Source organism: Miscanthus floridulus, chromosome 1 (genome assembly GCF_019320115.1).
Source record: "Miscanthus floridulus cultivar M001 chromosome 1, ASM1932011v1, whole genome shotgun sequence".
Classification (NCBI taxonomy): domain Eukaryota; kingdom Viridiplantae; phylum Streptophyta; class Magnoliopsida; order Poales; family Poaceae; genus Miscanthus; species Miscanthus floridulus.
In genome coordinates, this window is record NC_089580.1 from 41,129,020 (window position 1) to 41,140,891 (window position 11,872).

General features: G+C 47.5%; 1 protein-coding gene and 1 long non-coding RNA gene across 9 annotated transcripts; one reads left to right on the plus strand and one right to left on the minus strand.

Annotated features, from left to right (window-relative positions):
- Positions 1-4,293: 4,293 nt before the first annotated feature.
- LOC136480533 (UDP-glycosyltransferase 72B1-like) lies at positions 4,294-6,164 on the plus strand. Its single transcript, XM_066478050.1, has one exon. It carries the CDS (start codon positions 4,333-4,335, stop codon positions 5,950-5,952), a length of 1,620 nt encoding a protein of 539 aa, XP_066334147.1. The 5' UTR covers positions 4,294-4,332; the 3' UTR covers positions 5,953-6,164.
- Positions 6,165-6,791: 627 nt separating this feature from the next.
- On the minus strand, positions 6,792-10,023 carry LOC136480542 (uncharacterized). 8 transcript variants are annotated; one of them, XR_010764620.1, is made up of 7 exons: positions 9,538-10,023; positions 9,401-9,454; positions 9,268-9,322; positions 8,423-9,087; positions 8,182-8,326; positions 7,414-7,525; positions 6,792-7,136 (listed from the first exon to the last, which is right to left on the minus strand). It is a non-coding gene; the product is annotated as an uncharacterized lncRNA (long non-coding RNA). The 8 variants fall into 8 exon arrangements; XR_010764617.1 differs by having other exon boundaries at positions 8,423-9,152; XR_010764619.1 differs by having other exon boundaries at positions 8,423-8,939; positions 9,037-9,087; positions 9,268-9,454.
- Positions 10,024-11,872: the final 1,849 nt, after the last annotated feature.

An 11,872-nucleotide genomic window follows, 5' to 3' on the forward strand; every position in this document is an offset into this window, starting at 1 on the left:
GATCTGTGATGGAATGGGAACAAGATAAAGTAAGTAAGTTGATTTTAAGTCATAAGGTGAGATCAAGGGGAAGAATGTTAGATGGCCAATTGGGCCTTTGGATCCGCGCCCTAATCGAGGGCGCCCAACCGTTCCATGGTTGGTGGGCTCCCGTCGCACAGCGCCACAAAAAGGGAGGTGGGGGCCGGGGCACAAGGCAGGAAGTTCACCTGAGCCGCCAAACACCCCACGAACATCCCCAAAACCCTAAAACCGATCTAAGTGAGGGGGCATTGCCAGCGATAGGAAGAACCGCCACCGGCCAACGCTGCCACTGTACCGCCGCCCTTCACCGCAGCGCCTCCACCGAGTCTTCACCGAGCACCGCGATGGTCAGCTCGTCTTCTTCGAAGGCGGCCGATGGTTTACACCTCCTCCACCCCTCTCTCTCTCACTCTATCTGTTAATCCCACACCGGTGGTTCTATGACTCGTTGTGTTTTTCAAATACAAGTACACATGCCACATCTATAGCTAGTGATCCTATTCTTCTTCTATGGGTGGTAGCTTACTGCCTAGCTAGCAACAGCGAAACAAGAGGAGCAGCGGGTTTGTGCTCCAGCTCCAGCTCCACTCTGCTGACTTGGGAGGGAGATGACGTTTTATATACAAGCAAGGGTGGACCGCTGGATGCAAAATTACAATACGCACACATACACGAGACGGTGAGAGTGTGATGTTCAACGCATAGGGCCACGCAACAGCCATGTTTATCAGTCTGTAGTCACAACGTAAAGATCGAGGAAGTCTTTCTACTCACCCCGGAAGAGCGGAAGGGCACGTGGACTGCCAGTGCTCTCCTCTCTAGCGATGTCAACGGGAAATTTCCCCGAGGATTCTATACGGGTCCCCGCCCCCGACGAAGGCATGGTATGCTCAACTGAAGGAGGAAACCGGTGGCCAAAGAAAAACAAAATAAAAAAAACAAGAATCGGAGGTGGTAGCGGGACTACAGGAGTATCACCTTCTCTGTATAGGGAATTAGCTCGCCGGAAGCTCATTTGCTCGGTGGCGTTGAGGATTCCCGAGCACCCACCGTCCGCCGACCAATCCTGCATCTGCATCCAACTGGCGGACGTCGGTGGTTGGATGGGAGACAGTAGGGACGGGCGGTGGCAGTTGGGTCATGGGTGGGAGATAGGAGGGGCGGCGGCCGCACTTGAGCAGTTGGGATCTGACAGAGGTGGCGCTTGGGCGGGGGACAGGGGAGTGACGGAGGGATGACCAGTGGAGAATTTTTTTAGATTGAGACAGAATGGACGGCTGGATGGAGTTCTACCCCAAATTGACGGTTGGATACATCGAAGTGCTAAACGGGTTCGGGCTCCTCGTCCCGGCACTGTCAAACGCGATTGGGGGTGGTTTTGCCCCATTTAGTTTTGGCATGGCTAGTTCCCGGACGTTCGCTAGCGTCCGGACGTCCAAACGGATGCCCATTCGCGTGCTTCATGCTGGCCCATGTCACCCAAGCGACAAGATCAGAAGGGGCGGCGGCTCTGATACGGAAGGACCCGGCCACGGTGTCATATCGATGTCCTGCCGGTGCCGGAAAAAGGACACACCGAGACGATTCAGCAGAAGGCGTGCTTTTAAAACACCAAATACAACAGTTGCAACATACGTCTGAAGGTAGATGAAACACTTGAAACATGCTTCTAAAACACTTGAAAACCATTGCAACCATACGCAACATCTAGATAAAACACATGCAACGTATGTGTGAAACATATACAACATCTATATAAATACACTTGCAACATGCATCCCGAAAACACAGATGAAACATTGGTAATACACCTTTGCAACATATGTGTACTACCATTGCAACATATGCAATATCCCGATCTTTTTTTCCAACATCCATTTTAAACACTTACAACATACCTCTGAAACATCTGAAACACTCGAAACATACGCTTGCAACATGCACTTTTCAGCAAAACATGGCAACCAGGCGGGTGAAGCACGACACACCGAGATCCTGGCTATGCGGTCGCGGTGGAGAAGGAGGATGGCAGCAGGCGGGCGGTTGTGCGGCCCCCGGCGATAGGGCGCACGTGATGCCCACGCTGGAGGCGACCACAGCGATCGGGTGGTGCGGCCTCGCACGGCGAGCATGCCGTGATGGTACGGTCATGGGGAAGCATATGATGGCGGTGAAGAGGAAGGCCAGCGGGAGACGTGCAGGAGCCGTGGTAGAGCCGGTCATGGAGCGGAGTCATGGTGATGCGTGATTTTTTTTAATCTACGGTGACTAGAGGGGAGCGGAGAGAGCATATAGAAATTACACTTCTGAACATTGGATCCATGGACGTCTGGCGCCGATGATGGACGTATGCACTCGAGCATTAGCGTTTTCTATGGGGTAAATTTGACCGTCGTGGGCGATCTTATGCATTAGTATGCTACTAGTGGATGGGCCTTTAATTAGGGAGAAGGCCATTTTTATTGGAAAATTGACATAGTATTGGAAAAAAAGTCCATATCACCTCTCTCAACTTTCGCGAAAATTGGCTTTTCCTACCTGAACTCCAAAACCGGACAAAACACCCCCCCTCAACTTTTAAAACCGTTCATCTTACCTCCCTCACCCTGTTATAAGCAGTTTTGAAGTTGGTTTTGTCTTTTTCTTTTTTATTTATTTGAGCTGAATCTTTGAAAGATAATAGTAAATCACAGAAAAATCATAAAATAGAAAATCCAATTTTTTGGACTCCACATGAGTAGATCTACAGAGTGAACATATAATATGGTATGCTTTAGTACAAAGTTTTTGATGTGGCTTTAGATCTATGCTTTTCTGTAATTAATCGGAATAATTCATAGCTGCAGTTTCTATGTTCTAATTATGGTAAATTTTTTATGGTGGACTAATTATTGTATGATTGAACTGTAGTAAAAATTTCATACTCATTAGATCATGTAAACCTAAATAAAATCTATAACTAAGTTATACATGATCCAATGAGTATGAATTTTTTACTATAGTTTAAACATATAATAATTAGCCCACCATAAAAATTTCACCACAATTGAAATATAAAAACTACAGCTATGAATTATTCCATTTAATTACAGAAAACATAGATCTAAAGCTACAACAAAAACTTTATACTAAAGAATACTATATTATATGTTCACTGTGTAGATCTACTCACGTGGAGTCTAACCAATTGAATTTTCTATTTTATGATTTTTTCTGTGATTTACTATGATTTTTCAAAGATTCAACCGAAATAAATTAAAAAGAAAAAACAAAACCTCCCCTTTCGTCATTGAACCAAGTGCGTGCGTACGGGAGTACAATAGAAGAGAAGACTCTGGTCGCTTTCCTTTGGTTCGTTCAACCACCACCGCCTCTTTTTCTTCCGCTTCTCTAGCCATGGCTCCTGGCTGGCTAGGGCAACTACCTCTCCATCGCACCAAAGATGACAAAATAATTGGGAAGCGATTTTTGGTCTCCACGGACCATTTGGGAAGCGATCCGGTCGGATGAAGCCAAATATCATCTAGGGCAAAGTTAGAACAAAATAAAGAGGATCTGTAATATATGATTATATAGCTACTAGCTAAAATGAACATAAATACCTGAGGGCAGCGATAGAAACAAAAAAACGCGAAAACCGGTGAAAATCGGTTGAAATTTTGGTAAAATATTTCAAGTTTTCATGAAATTTTAGCTAAAATTTAAAAAAACTAAAGGAAACGGAATTCGAAATTGCCAGTATGTACGTTTACTGGACTACAACGATAAAGACAAAAATTACTAATTTTCGGTGAAAACCGGCCGAAATTCTGAAGCCTACACCTGATAATTAGTTTCTAGTTATTGGCCCTGTTCGCTGGGAAAAATTTTAAAAAATCTGAATAAATTTGAAGAAATTTACGAGAAAATAAACAGTGAAAATCAGCCGTACAAAGTGAAATCCGGCTGGTTTTCTTATCAGCCGAACTGCCCCATTGTTACCTCCACAAACGACGCCCCCATCCTTGTCGTTTTTCTAATAAACCTTTCCCGGCCGTACTATAGTATTTTATTTTCGCAACGAATACAGCGGCAGCCGCCGTAGCAGTGCAGCCGAACGGGTCAATCTGGCTGTGCTCCACAAATGACCAAATCCACGTCTCCTCACGTTTTCATCAATCAAAGAGTAAAAAATGGAGCAATGTGGGTACTGTCAAAATTACTAATAGAGCTTGACACAGTTTCGATCTTCTCCGTCGAAATCTTACGTATTCAACGGCACCAGCACCATCCATCCAGTCCTATACTGTCTGCAGCGAACAGACTCCCATGCTCTCAGATCAGAGACAAGCAGCAACAGCAACAGCAACCACGCGGGTCTCGTGCAGTCGTCACGGCGCTGTAGCAGCCTGCTGCCCAAGCCTGGGCGATCCATCCATGGCGTCGGTAACCACCAGCGCAGCCGCCGCCGGGCCACGCCCCGACCGGCCGCACGTCGTGCTTGTGGCTAGCCCCGGCGCAGGCCACCTCATGCCGATGGCCGAGCTGGCGCGGCGCCTCGTGGCGCACCACGCCCTCGCGGCCACGCTCGTCACCTTCGCCGACCTCTCCGGGGACCCTGACGCGCACTCCGCCGCCGTCCTCTCCTCCCTCCGCGCGGCGAACGTTTCCACCGCCACGCTCCCTGCAGTCCCGCTCGACGACCTCCCCGCCGATGCCCGCATCGAGACCGTGCTCCTCGAGGTGATCGGCCGCTCCATCCCGCACCTTCGCGCTCTACTCCACGACGTTGGCAACACCGCCGCCCCGCTGGCCGCGCTGGTGCCTGACTTCTTCGCCACCGCGGCGCTGCCCCTCGCCTCCGAGCTCGGCGTCCCGGGGTACATCTTCTTCCCCACCAACCTCAGCGTGCTCTCCGTCATGCGAAGCGCCGTGGAGCTCAACGATGGCGCCGGCGCCGGCGAGTATCGCGACCTCCCGGACCCTCTCCCGCTTCCCGGGGGCGTGTCGCTACGCCTCGAGGACGTGCCGAGTGGGTTCCGATACAGCAAGGAACCGGTCTACGCGCAACTCATCCACGTGGGCCGCCGGTACCGAACCGCTGCCGGCTTCTTGGTGAACACTTTCTACGAGATGGATCCGGCGACTGTGGAGGAGTTTAAGAAGGCGGCAGAGCAAGGCAGGTTCCCGCCGGCTTACCCGGTGGGCCCGTTCGTCAGGTCAAGCTCCGACGAAGGCGGCGTGTCGTCGCCGTGCATAGAGTGGCTGGATCGGCAGCCGACGGGATCCGTGGTGTACGTTTCCTTCGGGAGCGCCGGCACGCTGTCCGTGGAGCAGACGGCGGAGCTCGCCGCCGGGCTGGAGGACAGCGGGCACAGGTTCCTCTGGATCGTGCGCATGCCAAGCCTGGAGGGCGAGCACTCCGACGGCATGGGTCGGAAATCCCGTGGCGGTGGCGACGAGAACGATCCCTCGGCTTGGCTTCCAGAGGGGTTCTTGGAGAGGACCCGGGGGCGTGGCCTCGCCGTGGCGTCGTGGGCGCCGCAGGTGCGCGTGCTGTCCCACCCGGCGACGGCCGCCTTCGTGTCCCACTGCGGGTGGAACTCGACGCTGGAGAGCGTCTTGTCCGGCGTGCCGATGGTGGCGTGGCCGCTGTACGCGGAGCAGAGGATGAACGCCGTGGTCCTGTCGGAGAACGTGGGCGTGGCACTGCGGCTGCGCGTCCGCACGGACGACGGGCTGGTTGGGCGCGAGCAGATCGCGGCGGCGGTGAGGGAGCTGATGGAGGGGGAGGATGGGCGCGCCGTGCGGCGCCGGACGGGGGACCTGCAGCAAGCGGCGGACCTGGCGTGGGCGCCGGATGGATCGTCGCGCCGGACGTTGGACGAGGTCGTCGGCAGGTGGACGGCGGGTGCGCTTGGCAAAGTATCTGTCGTTTCGTCGTCGTGAATCGTGATGATGTTGATGTCTGTTGTCCTGGTGAATTTGTGCTAAGAAAAATAAACCTTTAATTTAAAAGCATCGTTGAAGTAGATAAAATCCGATTCTTAACTTTCAAAACGTGACAAATTACCACCGTCGCCTCTGATGAAATAGTCCGCAACGGTTTCGTAGGTTTTTTTGATTCAAATGTACCATATGTGACATCTGGGTCCTATATTTCTTCTTTTAGGCATGCCATTGTTTATGAATTATTTGGGCTCCTACATAATCTTCTTAAATCTAGATCTCGTTGAGAACTAAAGACCCTTTGACATAGCTGTAAAGTAGCACGCTTGATTGTCGGGGCGTGCTAGCTTACCGCCCATTCGGACGGTAAGCTCCGTCCAGCAATTAATTTTGGCATAGTTCAAGAGTAGTGCGCTCGATTGTCGTGGCGTGCTAGCTATTCGGACGGTAAGCTCCGTCCGGCAATTAATTTTGGCGCTCACAGCTTTCCCACCCCGCCAGCTTTTTCCAGCTCGGTAATTAATTCTCGACAATTTATTTAATTAATTTTCAATAATTTGATTAATTTTCGTGCTCGCAACTTTTCCCTGCGCGCTTCGTTCTCCAGCTAAAGAAAATAAGAAACATTCACAAATCAAAAAATAGTAAAATAGTGCGCTTGCACAAAATTGAACCCAAGACCCATGGTATCATTCTCCTACCACTATAGCACATTAGTGTTTGCAATAAATATGAAATATTTTCGTTGTCAAATCATATCAAACCAGAAAAATATATCATACACAATCTCATAAGATAATCATAGAACATTAAACTTATACTATGTGCACATCCAAAAGTATATCTTAGGCCATCGCATGTATGCCATGTGAACATCACAAAAATAAAACATAGAACATATGTGCACATGGCTAAAATTTCTGGGAACTACTAGCAGGTACCCCCGTGCTTCGCACGGTCCAGCAAGGCGGAATTATAGCACATCATTTTTATTACATATGTGCTGTCATTTTAGCACTTCACAGGATAAATTTAACATAGTACAAGGCTGTTTCAGTTGGACATGGATACTCATTTTGCCATGAACGGAAGAATTTTCAATGTTTGATAAAGCCGTGCACCTGGCAAGCGAGGCTTGGGGGAATGTTTGATAAAAGATGAGTAGCTCGAGGAAGAAGACAACACTGAGGACGTGGAATATACATTCGTAAATATGAGAACAGTGTGAGAAAACATAAACTAAATTAGTAAATATGGTTTGGTGCTTGCTACCAGGCATTGCAACCTGTTTAGTATGAGCAAAATGTGGGTTCGTTTTTTTAAACATAGCTCTCCCAAAGGTAAAGAAGCAAGAGCATGTAATATTCTATCACCATTAGTACAGTTTGTGGGTATACATATTGCAGAAAAAGTCAGCTTTTTACATATAGGGGTACTACTGTATTCGTAGTGAATTATTACCTTATAAGCAGAGTGGCGTTTAGTAGCCTGTGTTATGGCAAAAGGGGAATATCGACATAGCAGAGAGCCTGTGTAATCGTTAACTGAGGATACTATGCACTATGGTCAAAACCTGAAACAGTAGAACCTGAATTAGAGAATAACAAATTAGAGGTGATTGATGGTAAAGAAAGCTGGCGAGAAGAGGTGGCCAACTTGAGTACATAAATTGTATATCAGCTGAATTCATGTATCAACGCCCACAATTCATGGAGCAAACAAAAAAAACAAAGTAATTATTAAGATCAGATAACCAATTTTAGACAATGTTGTAAAGGCATATAGTACCATGGTTACGTACCCAGAGCTGTAGCGTTAATATATAGCAATGGATTTAGACTTTGCGATAAAAAAATGTATACCCAAACCAATCAGAATATGCACACACCAAAGAGCCAGTGTAATTGTTAACCAAGGATACTACGCACTATGGTCTAAACCTGAAACAGTAGAACCTGAATTAAAGAATAACAAATTAGAGATGATTGATGGTAAGGAAAGCTGAGGGTAGCGAGAAGAGCTGGCCAACTTGAGTACATGAATTGTATATCAGCTGAATTCATGGAGCAAACAGAAAAACAAAGTAATTATTAAGATCAGATAACTAATTCTAGACAATGTTGTAAAGGCATGTACTACCATTGTTACGTATCAAGAGCTATAGCATTAATATATAGGAATGGATTTAGACTTTGAAGGGCGGGCCTGGTGCAAGCAGTAGAGTCTTACCGCCTGTGACCGAAAGGTCCCGGGTTCGAGTCGCGGTCTCCTCGCATTGCACAAGCGAGGGTAAGGCTTGCCACTAACACCCTTCCCCAGACCCTGCACAGAGCAGGAGCTCTCTGCACTGGGTACACCCTTTAATGGATTTAGACTTTGCAATAAAAAAATGTATGCCAAAACCAGTCAGAATATGCACAGAACAAAGATACAAAATAGTTGCAGAAGATCCACATGAAGGGCAATGTACCTTGTTGTCCATGATACACAGCTTGCAAGAACCTGAATGAAACGTAAGCAAAAGCCTCACTCGCAAACACAAACACTTGCTCAATGAAATTGACACTGACCCAATCCTTTATGCGGCTTCGCCAATAGACACCTGAATTTTGAATGCATTTGAACTTGATGCATACTTTACAAAATATACCAAACGGTAAGCCAAGGTCTGAGTATGTACTGCCCAGCCTATCAAAATCTGAATTAGACCTAAGCAAAAGCTTTTGTACGAAATTTAAACACCTAACCCAGCAAAATTGATTGTAACCTACTTATTTCTGAGTCTCTTCTTCAGAAGAGATCTAATGACTATGCAAAGTCAGTCATGACATTACACACTGATGTCAGAATATTGTACAACATCCATGCATAGACCGATGTCATGTGCCGTAGCACAGTAGACAGCACGCTGGCCTGAAACAGAAGGAACACGGAAATGACCGATTGAACTGCTGTACATTGGCAAGCTGAAGGTTGGCATAACCATGCTAGCACGGAGAAAAAAAGAGCACATTAGTCTTTTAAACAGGGAAACATGAAATGCATGTTGGAAAAGTAGAAGGGTGAGATGGAATGAAACGTTACCAATGCAACTGAACATTAGGCAGGTATCATCAGCAAAACCTAAAGTTAGGTCTGCACAACATCACATGAAATTAGCAAGGTATCATTATGTTAAGCTTGCACACCTCAGAAATATTCTACAAATTTGACAAACAATAGGCAGTCATTCAGTAATATATTGAGCATGTGTTTGACAACAAATATTTACTGGTCTCTAATAGAAAATCCAAAACTGAAGTACATGATGATGACCTGAACATTGAGAGAACTGCAAAATTCAGCACCACCATCGACATTGTTGAGAAAACTGCCAAATACCTTGCATCATCTATCAGTATTTATCATGAGCGTTTAGCAAGGAAGAAAGTCGGCTCAAATGACGTGCCTGTCACATGGTGCAGGAGGAGGAGGTAGACACTATTAGCGAGAGGGAGTGGCCCTGCAAATGAATTTTCATGTGCATATCAATATAGCATATGGGAAAATTGAGAAAATAAAAAGAGAAAAAAAAGGATAGCATACCTGCTGCTCCCATCTCCCCGGGCAACGGCGGAGTACGCTTGGTGCCTCTCTGCCCCGGCGGGCGGCAGGCGTGGCCGTCGCTGCGGCAGGAGTGCGCGAGGACGAAGCGCCGCGAGGGAGATGGCCGGAGCCGGGCCGGCGCCGCTGTGGGGCCGTAGCGCGCCCCAGAGGCGTTGGTGCGGCGTGGCGCAACGGCGCCCTGCGGGCCGCGCCGTGCGGTCGGGGGAGGGCGCAGGCGGGTGGCGCTTCGGCGGGGTGTTGTCGCAGCTGGCCGGAGATGGGGCGGAGCGCCGCGGCGCCCTGCAGGCGGTGGAGGGCGCAGGCGGTCGGCGGAGGGCGGAGGGCGGAGGGCGGAGGAGAGGAAGAGCAGGCGGCGGCGAGGCGGCGATGCGCGAATTTTTTATATTTTAGCCTTTATTGGAGCTCGACGGCAGACGCGCTGGCGCCGAGCCCAGGTCCCCTGTACGAGATGTGAAACTAGGAAAGCGGAAGAGACGTGTCCTGAAACATGGAGGACTGCCTCTGCACCCAACCCTCTGCTTCCACTGTACTTTGCGCCCAGTGCGTGCTCTGCCTCTGGTTCTCGTACGTGCGTCCGTGTCTGGGTGGACGATGGTCTCGCCGCATGCATGCATGCATGTGACTATATGTTCCTCGCGTCAAAAGTTGGGGCACACAGATCAGAGGACTGATGACCCACACGACCTGGGTGCTTTCCTTCCTTCCTTCATGGAGTATTTGTTCTTTTTTCTTTCATTTCTCCTCCGGTTCTTGATGCCTCCATATGATGGGTCCAATGTTTCAGAGCTTACACTATATACAACCACGTGCTTCCTTCCTCCGCCCCACAAGTAAAGGCGATATCGGACTTGTAGCCCAAATTAAAGATGTATCAAAATGATTTGTACAGCCTTTATAAAAAAAGTACTAGTTGACAATGATAAACTGTCCTATATACATAGTGTCTTTCTTTTCTTTATAAAATAAATTATGAAACAATTAAACGAGTTGGTACATCATAGAGCTTTAGTCAAAGAGTCAAACTATCATAAATATCGATACTTTCTTACATAAATTTGACTTTAGCCAAACCTATAATTAAGGCCTCTTTTTTTTCGAATGGAAGTGAGCAGAGGTAAACATCAGATAAGGTGTCAAAAGGAATGGCCGAGTAGCTACGCCGTCAAGTCATGGGTGAGGCCCCATTTAGTTCTAAAAATTTTTGACTTTTGGCTACTATAGTAATTTTGTTTTTATTTGGCAAAAATTATTCAATTATAGACTAATTAGACTTAAAAGATTCGTCTCACGATTTCTCCGCTAACTATACAATTAGTTTTTTTTTCATCTACATTTAGTACTCCATACATATGCCGTAAGATTTAATGTGACACGTACTATGCAAAAAATTTTGGTTTTTGGCTTCGTCTAAACGGGGGCCTGAATGGGTGATGGATGCTGCCTCGCTCCCTGTCCCAGGCTGCTCTGTACGTACTCGACGTGCGCACGTACGGCGGGAGATGGAGATGGTGACACGCACGTAGTCCTGACATTAGGAGTACAAGTACATACAGTGATACTACAGGGGAGTACGGTACGGTCCAGTAAAAGAGAGGGCATGCATGCAGCACTTGGTAGAAATTAGCTGTTATTATCTATTGCCTAGCATTAGCATTAGGAGTACTAAGGTCCTGTTTAGTTGCAAAAAAATTTTACATAGTAACTATCACATCGAATCTTACGACATATGTATGGAGTACTAAATGTAGACGAAAAAAAAACTAATTACACAGTTGGTCAAGAAATCGCGAGATGAAACTTTTAAACCTAATTAGTCCATAATTAGACACTAATTACCAAATACAAACGAAATGCTACAGTGAGCCAAAATCCAAAATTTTTTGGATCTAAACGCACCCTAATAGTTTATATACAACTTCAAATTACTGTCGAACCATCTGGTAGCAGTTAGATCTAAACTGCCCCAGCGGTCAGGTAATAAAAGGGAATCTATCATTAGTTTCGCTCTGTATGGTAACTGGTAAGTACCACTGTGTCGAACTGTCGATGATAGGAAAGCTCACAAAGTAGTACCCTGCAGGATCAAAAAAACATTTTTTAGAAGCACTAGTGCATGACTGCTGTGCTGCTGAGCCTGCCTACCGCGCGCGCACTAGTGCACTGCTGCATAGTACGTGTAGTACATGTACTAGTACGTGACAGGGACACGACGTGACGAGGGAGGGGCAGTCCCTTCGCCCACTGCTACACGACCTAGTGACAGTCTGCTGCTCTGCTCTGCCTGCCGTAGACCTGTGGCCCAGCGTTTAAAGTG